The 15,719-nt window shown below is 51.7% G+C and overlaps 1 protein-coding gene across 2 annotated transcripts in view; it reads left to right on the top strand.

Annotated features, from left to right (window-relative positions):
- Nucleotides 1-13,104, top strand: part of Shisa7 (shisa family member 7) — a 19,696-nt gene extending 6,592 nt beyond the window's left edge. The window contains exons 2-6 of one of the 2 annotated variants that reach the window (XM_021168224.2): nt 1,980-2,680; nt 4,332-4,486; nt 6,906-6,956; nt 7,732-7,881; nt 8,376-13,104. In XM_021168224.2, coding sequence (XP_021023883.1) covers nt 2,001-2,680; nt 4,332-4,486; nt 6,906-6,956; nt 7,732-7,881; nt 8,376-9,016 — 1,677 coding nt within the window. In that variant the 5' untranslated portion in view covers nt 1,980-2,000 and the 3' untranslated portion in view covers nt 9,017-13,104. The remainder of the gene's footprint in view (nt 1-1,979; nt 2,681-4,331; nt 4,487-6,905; nt 6,957-7,731; nt 7,882-8,375) is intronic. The other variant, XM_021168225.2, reaches the window with a different exon arrangement.
- Nucleotides 13,105-15,719: the final 2,615 nt, after the last annotated feature.

Genomic DNA, 15,719 nt, shown 5'->3' with positions numbered 1-15,719 from the left:
GAGAGAGAGAGAGAGGGAGAGAGCATCCAAACACCTGTGAGTCCACTTGGGAAGCTGAAGCAGGAGATTCAGTCATTCATCCATCTGAAGCTCACATGGGCTACATGGTGAGTTACAGGATTACAGAGTGAGACTCTGTTTAAAAAAAAAGTAGAGACTTCAAGTTATAAGAGGTGAAGCCAAATCTTGGGGGAACCCCAGCACCCAAAAGCTAGCTCCCTGCCTCAGCTTTCAAGCACTTTGCTTGGCAATCTCTCTCTCTCAATATCTCTCATTCTGTCTCTGCCTCTCTCTCTTTCTGTCTGTCTCTGTCTCTGTCTCTGTCTGTCTCTCTCTATCACACACACACACACAAACACACACACCAGACACATGTGCACAGTGGACAGAACAAATTTTAAAATCACCTAACAATGTTTACCTGAATACATCCCAACACCCCTCCTTCCTCCTCCTCTGCATTAGGTCCTTATGACTGTCACTACTCAATGTTCCTCCTCAGCAGTCTGAAGCATGTGTGACATGTTTGTCTAGCACCTCCCTCCTCTCCCTGGAAGGTCCACCCCAGACCCACAGGAATGTGTGGGCTTATTCAAGGCTGTATTCTTGATGTTCCTGACACCCCCCAGGTGGGATGTTCCTGACACCCCAAGGGTTGTTTCCAGAAGGAGTCCCTGTCCTATACACTGGGCACAGCCTTTGCTCCAAGCCTCTGGAAAGCTGAATCCCTGGGCCTTGTCAAGATGCCCTTTGAGAAGAGAGAGAGCCTCTGAGATGAAACCCTGAGTCTGCCTCTGCTTGCTGGCCCCAGTTCAGAACTGCTTATCCTGCCCAGTGGAGGGGGGTGGGCTCTGCTCTCCCGGGTCCCTGCCAGGCTGACTTTCCACCCCCATATCTTCTCCTGCCCACACTGGCCTGTTCCTGACCTGCCTGGACAGTTGCCATGGAGACAGCTAGAAAGCCTGCCCTTCTGACCCACCTACCCATGTCTCATCTCATCACCCCCACATAAAATGTTTCTTCCAAAACTGTGAACAGCAGTGACACTTGTATATGAGATTGTGTTTGTGCACATGTGTGTGTGCACATGTGCATGTGTACGAAAGAGGTAGGGCATCTTTGGAGACTTGTAAACCAAATAGCTGTAAGCCAGTAGTTCTTAACTATACTGCGTGCCCACCACCAAGAGAGCTTTCCTCTGTTTGTTTGTTTGTTTGTTTGTTTGTCTGCCTATGTATCTTTGGCTGCCCTGGAACTCAGTTATATACCTCAAGTTGGGCTCAAACTTGAGACAATCCTCCTGCCTCTGCCTTCAGAGTGCTAGGATTACAGAATGTGTCACCATGCCTGGCTTGTTTTGCTGTTGTTGTTTTGTTTCATTTTTTGTTTGTGCTTTTTTGTTTTTTTTTTTTAAAGCAGTACCAGGAGGCATCTTAGGTTGTCACACACAGGCATCACCTGCATGTTGGTCAGCTGTTCTACAGGTATATAGGACAAAAATGTGTGAGGACTCCTCATGTCAGTCAGTATCAGTACCCCTGCACCTATGTGGCTGAGCTCTCAACTAATTTTCATTCTCTCTCCTCCCCTTCCCTCTCCTCCCCGTCCCTTTCCACTCCTCTCCTCCCCTCCCCTCCCCTTCTCTTCTCTCTTCTCTCCTTCCTTCTCCTCCCTCCCCTACTACCGGGCTGCCCCACACCCCACATCTCTCTTCCCTATCCCTCCTTTCTTCCCTTCCTCATCTTTCCCTCCTTCTTGGGCTCCTTGGGTCTTTGGCTGCGGCTCACCCCCCTCCCACATATCTTCCTCAATTCCCCCCTCTGCCTTCTGCCTTCACACCTTCCTTCTCCGTCATGTCCTCCCTTCGTAAAAACTTCTGTATCCCCTCCTCCGTCCCCGCCGATCCTTTCTTTTCTCCTGCTGGGCCCCTCTCTCGTCGCTCCCTTTGTCCTCCCCTCCCACTGCTCCGGGATCCTCAGCCTGGCGTCCCGGGGTGCACCATGCCGGCCCTGCTGCTGCTCGGGACCGTCGCGCTGCTAGCCTCCGCAGCCGGCCCGGCGGGGGCGCGCCCATCCAACGACACGAGCTCAGTGGCCCCGGGCCCGCTGCCCGCGCTACTTGCGCACCTGCGGCGCTTGACCGGGGCTCTGGCGGGCGGCGGGAGCGCGGCAGGTACCAGCGCCAACGCCACCAAGACCAGCCCCGCGAGTAGCACGGGTGCAGCGGCACGGGCGCCTCCTCCGGCCGAGCTCTGCCATGGCTACTACGATGTCATGGGCCAGTACGACGCCACCTTCAACTGCAGCACCGGCTCCTACCGCTTCTGCTGTGGCACCTGCCACTACCGTTTCTGCTGCGAGCACCGCCACATGCGCCTGGCGCAGGCCTCCTGCTCCAACTACGACACGCCACGCTGGGCCACCACGCCCCCGCCGCTGGCTGGAGGCGCCGGGGGCGCTGGGGGTGCGGGTGGGGGACCAGGGCCGGGCCAGGCAGGGTGGCTGGAAGGGGGCCGGGCCGGGGGCGCTGGGGGACGTGGGGGAGAGGGCCCAGGGGGCAGCACAGCCTACGTGGTGTGCGGAGTCATCAGTTTCGCCTTGGCGGTGGGCGTCGGTGCCAAGGTGGCCTTCAGCAAGGCGTCACGTGCACCCAGGGCGCACCGGGAGATCAACGTGCCCAGGTAAGTGTGAATTGGGATTGGAGGGACAGGAGGGAGCCTGGAACCCGGCACTGGGGAACAGACAATCCGATGGAGGCGGTTTCTTGGTACTGGGAAGTGGAGCAACTGATTAAGGGGCAGGGCTTACTCTGTGAGAGGTCAACCGGCTTGGGGATGTGGTCTGGGCAATAAGGGTGGCTTGGTGGGGGACAGGGCCTGCGCCACAGAATACGGACCCTGTTGGGGCGTGGCCACACGGATGGCTGAGGTCCACGTTAGTTGTGGGAAGTAACTAAAGCCCAGTGACAGAAGCAACAAAAGGACCTGGCTGTAGAAAAGAATTGGTATAGAGAGTTCATACATTCAACCAGTATTTCTTTTTTTCTTTTTGGGTTTTTTGAGACAGGGTTTCTCTGTGTAGCTCTTACTGTCCTGGAACTCATTCTGTAGACCAGGCTGGCCTTGAATTTAGGAATCTGCCTGCCTCTGCCTCCCAAGTGCTGGGATTAAAGGTGTGCACCACCACTGCCAGGTTCAACCAGTATTTCTTAAGCACTTTCTGTGGGCTAGGGGCTAGGGATACAAAATAGAACAAAAGTCCCGCCTTTCTGGATAAGCCTGTTTTCCTAAGTCCAAGAATTCTGCCTGTGATCTGTGTGATGCTGGGCATAGACAGTAGGGCTAAGAATTGACCCCGCTTATTTGGAGTTTAAAGGAGATTAACTGAGCTGATTCATGTAGAGTCCTAGCTGAGTGAGTGCTCATTAAATACTTGTGGTGGGGGCTGGTGAGATGGCTCAGCCTTTAAGAGCACTGACTTCTCTTCCTGAGTTCAAATACTTTTGGTGGATCCAGCAAGCCTATATGCAACGTAACTCTAGATATTGACAAGTGCCGTGAAGAAAACAAACCAATGTAAAAAGTTAACAGGAGTGTTGGTTTGGGGAGGAATTTAGTTGAAGGTTTAGTTGAAGATCAGAAAGAGTCTGTCTGAGCATGACCCTGGAGGAAATAAGAGGCAGAGCCATCCAGGTATCTGTGTGAGGGTCATTTCAGGCAGAGGGAAACTACAACACTGGGGAGGCATCCTGTTCCTACTGTGTGTCTGAGGAGGAGCAGGCAGGGGTTGCATTTCTTCTGTGTGTTATGAAGAGCCACTAGAGATAGATATAACCAAGCAAAACACCTTTGAGGCTATGTATGAGGGCAGACAAAAGGCAAGGACTACAGCTGCACACCAGGAGAGAGCAGCTGTGATTTCCAGATGGGAAACTTGCTGAGCAGTGACCTGATCAGCAATGTATTGAGGAGGTCTGTTGTGAAAGATTACAAGGAGGGAAATGTTCAGAAAGGTCTAAGTGAACAAGTAGGACATCTTTTATTGCAACCAGGAAGGCTGCCCAAGGAACAGTTATAAGGTCTTAGCTCATGGTGGGGCAAGGCCACACAGGTGACTGTGGAGAGACCTCAGAAGAGGTTCCAGAAAGAATTCATCAAGCAAGAAATGTGGCCTGGAAAGGTTGACATTAAAAGGTGCATAGCCAAAACTGGACCACATCTCTGCACTGTGGATGCCCTAAAGAAGAGGATAGGGAGGAAAAGTCCTGGACCCTTACCCATCTCCCTCCCATCCCAGTCCTTGACTGCCCACCCGTCCATCTGCCATTTTTAGAGCTCTGGTGGATATTCTCAGGCATCAAGCAGGACCTGCAACCCGCCCGGACCGGGCCAGAAGCAGTTCTCTGACCCCAGGGCTGGGAGGCCCAGACAGCATGGCCCCAAGGACGCCCAAGAACCTTTACAACACCATGAAGCCCTCCAACCTCGGTGAGTGCAAGTGACATGGTGCCTCATCTCTGGTCATGCCCTCATCCCTGTGGCTCTGTCCTCCTCATGTGACACCCCTCAACCCTGATGTCCTGGCCCCATTCCAGTCTCCATCCATCCGCTGTGGACATTTCTTCTTCCAACACGCATCCTGCTCTTCCCAAGAGATCTCCCTGAGGTCATAGTAGGCAGGAAAAGTTCTGGTCTTATTTGAGCCAGGAAATGGGGGAGTGGCGTGGTGGGGCTTTTCCCAGTGAGCAGAGCAACTTCAGCTGCAGGAACCCTGGGTGGCTGAAGAAGAGCTTATGAGGCTCTCAGACCTGAGACCACAGACAGCTTAGAGTTCTAAAGGCTTCTTCAGGCTAAGCTCAGATTCTTCGTTCTGAAGTCAATGGGACACCATTGAGCTTTGAGCAGGGAGCAGACAGGACATGAGTGGGAGATAGATAGATGATGATGCACACAGCTATAATCCCAAAATTCTGAATGAAGGCTGAGGTAGGAAGATCAAGAGTTGGAGGCCAGCCTGGGTTAAATAGCAAGATCCTGTCTCAGGAAACCAGAGCGGTAGGAGCTCATGAGTTTAATCCCAGCAGTCAGGAGGCAGAGGAAGGCAGATGTGTGACTTCAAGACCAGTCTGGTCTACAGAGTTCCAGGACAGCTAGGTAGGGCCACACAGAGAAACCCTATCTCAAAAAACCAAAAAGAAGGAGGAGGAAAAGGAAGAGAGAGAGAGAGAGAGAGAGAGAGAGAGAGAGAGAGAGAGAGAGAGAGAGAGAGAGAGAGAGAGAGAGGAAAAAAGGAAGAGACAAACAGAGAAGAAAACCAAGGGGTAAGGATGCAGCTTAGGTAGAGTCATCAGTGAGGAGCTGGAGGGGAGGTGGGCCTCATGGGTCCACTCGCCTAGAATCCAACAGTAAGGACCTTGGGATGGAGTTTAGTGTTAGGGTGCTTACCTAACATGCATAAGACCCTGGGTTCTATCTCCAGCCTGGCAAAAGTTTGGAAGGAAGCCAGGCTTGGTGGCTTGTGCCTCTAACCCCCAGCACTTGGGAAGTAGAGAAAGACAGATCTCAGTGAATTCCAGGCCAGCCAGTTCACACTGGTACCCTGTCCAGAAACAAAAACAAAAAACAAAAACACTAGGCTGGAGAAATGTCTCAGTGGTTAAGAGCATTGACTGCTCTTCCAGAGGTCCTGAGTTCAAATCCCAGCAACCACATGGTGGCTCACAACCATCCGTAATTAGATCTGATGCTCTCTTCTGGGGTGTCTGAAGACAGCTACAGAGTACTTACATATAATAAATAAATTAATTAAATGTTAAAAAATCACCACCACCACCACCACAACAACAAGAAAAAACCCATGTTCTGGAATACGCAAGCTATGTTAGAAGAAGAGATGAGAGAAGAGAGGCTCAGGGGGCCTGTGCAATAACAGAAGAACTGGGTCTAAACTGGATGGGGTAGAAGGGGGGGGATGTTCAATGATAATAATGAGGGGACATTCAAAGTAGGTCTTTGTGGAATTTGGCTTGTTTTTTGTTTGTTTGTTTTCAGATCAGGTCTCATCACACTGGGCTTCAAACTATGTAGTCGAACTTGAACTACTGAACCTCCTTCTCAAGTGCTAGAGATTCCACAGTGTCAGGCTTTAATCTGTCTGTCTCTCTCTCTCTCTCTCTCTCTCTCTCTCTCTTCCCAAGACAGAGTTTCTCTGTGTAGCTCTGGCTGTCTTGGAACTCACCTTGTAGACCAGACTGGCCTCAAACTTAGAAATCTACCTGCCTCCGTCTTCCATGTGCTAGAGTTGCAGGCATGACCCACTGTGTGAAGCCTCAAGCTAGATCCTGAGAGAGATTTCATTCAAATAGGGAAAGGAAGAGGTTCAAGGCATTGAGACCAGCATTGCAGAATGTGCAAAGGCCCTGTGGCAAGCCTCAGATACCACCCCCATATTCTACTTTTCCTGTAGGGGATAGTGAACCATGGAAGGCATCATCTGAGTGCTGAGGGGCCGGGGGAGGAGCCACTGTGATTGGCTTCTCACCTTAATGTGGACTGGGAAGATGACAAAAAGGGCATATTTGGTGATTCAGAGGGAGAGTGCCAGGCAAGGCAAAGATGTGAGGTCAGGAGGGGCCACCAGGCTTGAGTGGAAAGAAGGAAAGAGGTGGCATGGAGACCACCAGACTTCTGGCTTGGGTATCGGGGTGAATGTGGAAAAGGGACATCTCACCCCCCAACCATGATCATGAGCACCGATCCTCTGTTTCCCCAAAGGGCCAATAGAATAACTCCTAATGAGGGGGTGGGGGTTGTACTGAACTGAGAGCCAGAAGTGACACACTTCCAGGCTGGAGTGCCTGCTGGGATGGCGATGACAGTGACGTCACCTCCCTTCTCGGTCCCTCAGATAACCTGCACTACAACGTCAACAGCCCCAAGCACCACGCCGCCACACTGGGTACGCAGAGGGCCGAGGCGCCCTGGGAGTCGGGGGTCCTCGAGCCCCACTGTGGGTAGCCCCAGCCTGGTGCTGGGTGGAGCCCCAGTCAGACCCCCGTGAGCTGGTGCTCATGTGGGGCTGGCCCCACCAAGGCAGCTGCAGTGTCCTCAAGAGGACACCGGAAGTGGTGGATCTCCTTCCTGTCAAGTTTTGGGAAGATGCGCGGAATGCATCCCCAGCTGAGACCAGGATTCAGTGGGTGCTGACAAATGCCAGCGGTCCCCGACCTGGAATGTGATTTCATCCTCAACCACAATCCTGTCCAATGTGATGGGAAAGGAGGGGCTCCCAAAGGTTGAAGCTTTCACAGGCTAGAACTCCAGATCCCACCTCCCAAACCCTAGGCTTCGGAAGGAGGTCTGGAGCCTGAAATCTTAGATCCATGGAAGGATGGTTAGAGCATGGACCCCTGAGTTTGAAAAAGGAGGGCTGGGATCTTCACCCCTGTGGCTGTGGGAGGAGGGTTGGGGTCTGAAATCCTAGGTCTAAGGGAGGAGGGTGGGAGCTTAGACTGGAGTCCGAGGGAAGAAAGCTGAGGCCCAGACTCCTGGGTCTGACGGAAAAGGGCAAAGATTAACATCTGGGTTCCTGAATCGGAGGGAGGGATGGAATCTGGATATTCCGGCTTGAGAATGAAAGGGTATGGAACCCTGGGTCTGAGGGGGAGGGCTGGGCTCTGGTCCATGGGTCTGAAGGAGGAGGGCTGCACTGACTGGGTCTTCCCCGGCCACAGACTGGCGTGCTATGCCGCCGCCCAGCCCCTCCCTGCACTACTCCACGCTATCCTGCTCCCGATCCTTCCACAACCTCTCTCATCTTCCCCCGTCCTATGAGGCTGCTGTGAAATCAGAACTGAATCGATACTCTTCCCTCAAGAGACTGGGTGAGTAAGCCTGAGGAAGGGGAACTCAGTCAATGGCCTTGGGATTTGCGGGGGGGGCGGGGGGGGTCGTCGTCATCCTCCTCCAGTACCATGGACAGCGGGTGGCCGTGATGGGCGGCGCCAAAGGTTTCCGTCTTCTTACCAGCTTTTTTCCTAGTTGGTTCCATATTACCTGAGATATTTTGGATTGGATCGGGGTTTTTGGTTTTGTTTGTGTTTAATTTTGCTTTTCTGAGCCAAAGACTTGCTTTGTAACCCACATTGTCCTGGAACTAACTATGTAGCCCAGACTGACCTCAAACCCATGGTGACCCTCCTGTTTCAGCTTCCCCAGTATTGGGATTGCAGGTGTGACACACCATGTCCTGTTTAGCTTGGTGACTTTTGTTGGTCAAACTTTCAGGTCTCCTGGGTGCTGCCTGGGGTTTCGGTAAGGAGGCTAGAGGAGGAAGGCTCTGAGTTGTCAAGGGATCTTTCTGTCTTTTCTCCCCCAGCTGAGAAAGATCTGGATGAAGCCTACCTGAAGCGCAGGCAACTGGAGATGCCGCGCGGAACGCTGCCCTTGCATGCACTCCGGCGGCCTGGCACTGGAGGTGGCTACCGTATGGATGGCTGGGGTGGCCCTGAGGAGCTGGGTCTGGCACCAGCACCCAACCCCCGTCGGGTTATGTCCCAGGAGCACCTTCTGGGTGATGGCAGCCGAGCTTCCCGCTATGAGTTCACGTTGCCTCGAGCGCGCCTGGTGTCTCAGGAACACCTGCTGCTGTCCTCACCTGAGGCGCTTCGCCAGAGTCGCGAGCACCTGCTGTCACCCCCACGAAGTCCTGCACTGCCCCCAGATCCCACCACTCGGGCCAGCCTGGCTGCCTCACACTCCAACCTGCTGCTAGGGCCTGGGGGCCCCCCCACACCCATGCATGGGTTGCCTCCGTCAGGTCTGCATGCCCACCATCACCATGCCCTTCATGGCTCTCCTCAGCCAGCCTGGATGTCTGATGCGGGCGGGGGTGGGGGCACACTGGCCCGCAGGCCACCCTTCCAGCGCCAGGGCACCCTGGAGCAGCTGCAGTTCATTCCTGGGCACCACCTGCCCCAGCACCTGCGCACTGCCAGCAAGAACGAAGTGACTGTCTGAGGCCGGGTGGAGTGCTGGGGGCTGTGGCTTCTGAGGCCCCCTTCTCCCAGCCCAGATCTCCATTACAAGGCTTATCATACACACCAAGGCTCTGAGACCAGATGGGCCCTTGGACCGGAGACCACGCCTCCTTTTGGGATGTTACAGTAGATGAGATCTCTCCTCCTACTTTGTCACTGTTTGAACCAAGGCCTCCCTCCCATGATGTCATCCCAGAGGAAGGAGGCCTGTACATGAGGTCATTGCTAGCAAATATGTCTGTGTTTTATGATGTTGTTTGCAGGGACTAAACCTCCTTCCTATGAGGTCACCACAGAGGAAGAGTCCTGCCTATGAGGTCATCACTAGAGGCTATATCCATTTTGCATGACATCACCACAGAAACTCCTTTCCTGTGATGTCACTACAGACAATGCCTTGTCCCATCCCATCATCCCTAGAAACAAAAATTTCTTCCTGCAGTGTCACTACAGAGACAAGTCTCACACTTCTTGACACTTGTTGACATTATCCTGACTGAGCACCAAGGCCTCTTGCAATTATCATCACAGGAAAAATGTTTCTCTGCCATGGAGAAGATAGCTCCATTCCATGATGCCACCACTACAGACAAAGCCATTTTCCTGGGACACATCGCAGTGGACCACGTCCTGCCACTTATGTCCTCACTAATGATTAGGCCTCCTTTCCACAATACTGTCACAGGACTTTGCCTCCCTCCTGTGATGCCATCACCAGAATAGGTGCCTTGCCCAATGGCGCCATCACAGGGACTGTGCCTCTTCGTGTGATGTCATTACCAGAAATGACCACCTGTTCTTGGGACTTCTCCAGGGTGAGGCCCTTCTGTGGTGTGACCACCAGTTACCACCCACTTGGAAATGACACCAGGAGACACCTCTATCGCTGTGCCATGTCGTGAGAAAGTTGGGCATGTGTAGCCCAAGGCCACCTGGGAAGAGGCCAGAGAAAGTAACCTGTCCTGAGATGTAATATGAGGGGCGTCAGCACTAGGGATGCTAGGGTCTTTCTATAGGATGCTGGGGGTGATGCCCTCTATTGCTTGGACATCATCATAGAGTGCTTCCTTCTCAGAGGTGGTCCCCACTCTAGATGACCAACAGTAGTGACTGCATAATGATTGTGTCATCAGAGTCCTTATCTTAAGCCCCTATAGCTGAGCTCTGTGCTTCTTTCTTCGCGTGACCCCAGGGGCATAGTCAACAGGATGTCTGCTAGCCCCAGTAAAGGCAGGCTGGGCCTGTGCAGTGAGCCCTGGGGATGCAGTGAGCCCTGGGGATGGCACCCATGGATGAGCTTCAGCTCCACAGCGGCTCTGATCCACAGGGCTGCTAAAGTCCTGGGACTCATGGGTGAGCCAAAGGATGACATCACTTCTTTCTGCCATATCTAAAGACATCAGCTCTCAACACAGTCCCCATCTCTATTGGAGGGGAAGGGTTAGGGTATATGTGCTGTTGACCTTGCCAATGATATCATCAATGCCACCCAGTGTCCTCCTTTCATGATGGCATAGCAGTTGGGGTCCAATGTTATTTCCCAGAAATGTGTCATTTCCCAAAATTCCATGACTCACCTCAATTACCATATCAACTTCCAGGCATTATCACCATTAATGGCGTCATCATTGCCTCCCAAGATCCCTCCCAACCATGGTGTCATCATTTCCCAGGGTCCAAACAACACATCGTCATGATGTCCCAGGATCCACTATGTCCTCATTGCTTCCCAGAATCCTTCACAACATGCTCACCTCATCACCTCCCAGCATCCATCACAGCCAGGGGGTCTTCATCATCTCCCAGCAATCACAACCATACAGTCCTCACCATCTCCCAGATGGTGAGATCCATCAGAACCACACTGTCCTCATCTCTCAGTACTTGTTAGGACTGATAGAGCCAGAGTTTCTTGTGACTCCATATAATTGCAGTGTCATCTCCCAGGACCCACTTTAGCCATGTCTTCATGCCTCAGTAGCCACCATAGCTATGATGTCACCACTTCATAAAATCCACTCCAACTGTGGTGTCCTTGGATTCTTGTGACCATGTATCATCACATCCCAGTATCTACCTAATAGTGTCACGAGTATCATATACAATGAGCATCTATGAGGACCATCATTCTGTCACCTCCCTAGATAGTCATGTCCTATCACGACTCATCAGGATTTACTGTAACCGTGGTGCCATCACCTCCAAGCAGCCATAATAGCCAACAGTGTCTTCATTTCCCAGGACCTACTTCAACCCCAGTGTCTCCATGGCTTAGGGTCTACCATAATCACAGTTGTCACCACCCCCCGGACCCATGACAACAATAATGTCGTCATTTCCAGAGTGTGCTTCAGTGATGGTGCCATCGTCCTCTCTCAGAATCCATGTAAAACCATGTGTCCTCATCTTCCAGGACCCGTGGCAATTGTGTGCCATCTACCAGGACCCATCATCTTAGGGTCCAAATGTTGTGACAGGCTATATTTCAGTTGTCCTCTGGGGTCTCATGGCATTTACAGTTCCTCCCTTTAGGGGAACCAGCACAACAGGCCATTTCCCATTTCCTCCAATGGACTCGGGTGGAGCCAGCTGCCTCCCTCTGATAATGTCACCCCACTCTGTCCTTTCTTAATGTGTCACTGCCTCATTCCTGATCCGAATAGATACCTGGATCAGCTTCACCTACAGACTTGGCCTTGGCGAGCCTCCTTCCACTCACTGGTGAGTGCATCCAAACTCTTCTTGGATTATCACTGTCCCTTGCCCAGCCGTCTGATCGGTGACAGGGTCATCTTGGTGACCTCTCCACAGCAGCAGCAGAGGGGGAGCTTCCCAGCCCTTAGATGGCATCACTGCCCTAACCCACTCCATCCCTGGTACTTGGTCCCAACCAGGATCAGAACTTGCTGGCTTGGGCCATGCTCTGTCTAGAGAGGATGTAGGAGATGCCACAGCTGATAAACCACCTGCTGGCCTATTCCTGGAGTATGTATATCTGAGAGCAATGCCCCCTGCTACCTTCATCTGAAAAGGCCAAGGGTGCTCCTTTGCCTCTTTCCCTAATATACCAGGGAGTGAGTACCCAGGGGCTTCAGGGATTCCCTGACACCCAGTGCACAATCTTTTCCTGCCACACCCAGTTCTCTGTACATATAGCCATGTTTCAGGGGGGCGGCCATTCCCCACTCTTAAAGGGCTACATGCCCCCCTCCCAGCCCCTATGGCAAGGAGGGGGGCTCTTCTCCCTCCTCTGGGCCGCCCTCTCCCTCTTATGTCTCCCTCCCCCACCAAATATTGGCCCCTATGGCCATCCCTTCTTGCCCAGAGCCTGGATGGGATGAGAGATGATAACAGGCTCTCACCATGCTGAGGAAAGTAGGGGGTTACCACCAATCTTCCTAAATGCCAGCACCAGGTTTTCGGCCTCCCAAGTAATAGATGTTCCATGGGCTCTGCATCCATTCTAGGGCCTCCCTTCAAGTGTGCTTAACACTCCCATGGAACACACAGTTTTCTTCAACCCCCAAGCCCTGAAGAGGTTCAGGGGCTTTCAGCTTTTGTTTGCCCACTCTCTCCTTCCCCTTCATCCCTCCCCAAACCTGAATTTCTTCCTGGGATCTGCCCTCACCCCAGCCTCCACCCTCCACCTGCCCGACCCTGAAGTCTTGACCTCTTATTTCAATAAAGCCATAGTGGGGAGAGGTCTTGAGGGTGGGCCAGCAGACCCTGTTCTGCTCATCCCCCACCATCACCACGATGCTTCCAGAGCTGGGACCTGGCCTTCTGAGTCTTCCCCTCCCCACCCCCACCCCTGCTCCCCAATAAACACAAATACACATAGGCAGGGTGTACCCATGCAGGAAAGCTCCCTTCTGGCTGGGGGCTGCAGAGGGGGTGTCAGAGACAAGATCAAAGTGCCACAGCAGAGGTTCCTCGTGCCTCTGAGCCCCATTCTTACTCCCCTCCCCACATTTCCTTCCAATGCTGGACTCACCTTCATCTTCCTGGTGAGGACAGCAAAAGGAGCAGGCACTTGGCTGGGGGTGGGGTGTTGGTTTTTGTTTTGGAATAAACAGCTGTTTTCCTGATCTTCAGTCTCAAGGTTTTCTTCTCACCTGTTCACTTGTAAATCGGGGACCTCCCCCTCTCTGTGTAGTGGAGTAACACTGGCCAAGGGCATACTATCATTTGTCAGGGGAGGAACTTCTAAAACTGTTTCCTCGAAGGCTCAGCGTGATCCCTAAAGCTGAGGAGTCAGGGAAGGGACATTTTAATGTAATTTTTAATTCTTGGTTTTGTTTTCTTTTTAAATTTTATATATATATGTTTTTTTAAGATTTATTTATTGTTATATCTAAGTCACTGTAGCTGTCTTCAGATGCACCAGAAGAGGACATCAGATCTCATTACGGATGGTTGTGAGCCATCATGTGGTTGCTGGGATTTGAACTCAGGACCTTCGGAGGAGCAGTCAGTGCTCTTAACCACTGAGCCATCTCTCTAGCCATATGTGTGTGTGTGTGTGTGTGTGTGTGTGTGTGTGTGTTAGTTAAGGTTTCCATTGCTGTAGGGAGACACCATGATCAAGGCAATCCTTATAAAGGACAACACACACACATATAGATATAGACATATACACATACATACATGAGTGTTTTGCCTGAATGGATGTCTGTGTGCCACATGTATGCCTAGTGCAGGAAGAAGGCATCAGATCCTCTAGAACTGGAGTTACAGACAGCTGTGAGCCGCCATATGGGTGCTTAGTAACAAACTTGGTCCTCTTCAAGATCAACTACTGCTCTTAACAACTCCACCTCTCCAACTCCTTTAATTTATAATATTATATTTATCTACTGTGTGTGTTCCTGTGTGTGCAGCAGTAAGAATTGGATGGAGGGCCTCATGAATGTTAAACGGGTATTGTACCAGTGAGCTATATTTCCAGGCCCCCTTTCCAACCAAGCCTACACAGAGAAACCCTGTCTGGAAAAAAACAAAAATAAATAGATAAATAAAAATTTTTTTTTAATTTTGAGCCAGGCATTCACTAAGTTGCCCAGGTTGGCTTTGAACTTGCTCTTCAGCCCAAGCAGACCTTGAACTTTCCACCCACTGCATCATCCTCTGACTAGCTGGAATGACAGGCCTGACACCAACATGTCTCTTGAAGGTTGCTATTCAGAGGGGAGTGAGAAGGTGGGATGCTTTGAGGTGCCTGTTTGTATGACAACCGGGGAGCACTTGCCCTGCCTTTGTCTCCCTCTCATCCAATGCATTGGACTAAGTTCTAGTTGACTTCTCTTGCTGTGATCAACACTAACTTGGAGAGGAAAGGAGTTGTTTCAGCGTATACCTCCCACTCTCATTGCTGAGGGTATAGTCACAGCAGGAACCCAGGGCAGGAGGCTGGAGGCACGATGAAGGAAGCAGAGGCCGTGAAGGCACTGCTACTGGCTTACTGCTATGCTTAGCATACCTCTTCTTCTTTTTTTAAGATTATTTATTTTATGTATATGAGTGTTCTATCTCATGTACATCAGCATGCCAGAAGAAGGCATCAGATTACATCATAGATGGTCATGAGCCACCATGGTTGCTGGGAATTGAACTTAGGACCTCTACAAGAGCAGCCAGTGTTCTTAACTTCTGAGCCATCCAGCTCCCTCAGCATGCTTTCTTTTATACCCCAGACTTAAGGATTCTTTGGAAAGTCAGTTGTGTTAGATGGTGTTTTGCTGGGCAAACACATGTTTTCCTGAAGTGGACGCAGGTGAAAGGCTAAGGCAGACTTATGAAGGAACGTTTTGCTAAAGCAGACACAGGAAGAGGATGTTCTGCTAAAGCAAGCACGTTTCCAGGTGGTGGTGGCACAACACCTTTAGTGCCAGCACTAGGGAGGCAGAGGCAGGTGGATTTCTGAGTTTGAGGACAGCCTGGTTTACAAAGTGAGTTCCAGGACAGCCAGGGCTACACAGAGAAACCCTGTCTCAGAGGGAAAAAAAAAAAAGCAAGCACGTGAAAGGACCTGTGATGAGGGGTTCTTTGCTAATGACTCGCACGAATTGATACTCCTTACAATGCACAGTTGAGCTTCATTCGTCAGGACTCCATAGAGAGAAATGCACCAAAGCGGTGTGCTGTAGTTTCTTCTCACTTCCGAGGACCAGGACCAATTGGCACAGTGATGTCAGCTGAGACAGATGTATGTGCTGAGGCAAGACTCGTGGAGGACACGCGATGTTTGGTGAGCTTATACCAAGGACTGGGTGGGCAGTGACGGAGGCAGAGCTGGCTTGCTTATAAAGTTCGCTGTGCGACGTTTGTGGGTCTTGAGCCTTTGCTGATCCTTCACTTCACTAAGAGAGGCGCAGCTGAGACCTTCTCCTGGAGTCCCTTCTGGTTCCCCCTGCTGACTCACTCCTGCTGAAGCTGAGGCCTGGCTGTCTCTAATTAGCAATTAAGAAATACCGCACAGATCTAGCGAGCCACAGGCCAGGCCCGTGGAGGCAAATTCACAACTGAGGTTTCCTCATCCTAAGTTGTCAAGATGACAACTGAAGCTAACGATGACCAAATGTTTGTGTGGACACGTGTGGCGATAGCCGATATTATATCTCTTGCCTGCAGGCCACGCGGCGGGAGAGGCAGCTCCCATGCATCTACTTGTGAACTCTGAGAAA

The sequence above is a fragment of the Mus caroli genome, chromosome 7, assembly GCF_900094665.2.
Source record: "Mus caroli chromosome 7, CAROLI_EIJ_v1.1, whole genome shotgun sequence".
In the NCBI taxonomy this organism is placed as follows: Eukaryota; Metazoa; Chordata; class Mammalia; order Rodentia; family Muridae; genus Mus; species Mus caroli.
The sequence above is the reverse complement of the archived record's forward strand: the minus strand, read 5'-3'. Positions and strand labels throughout refer to the sequence as shown.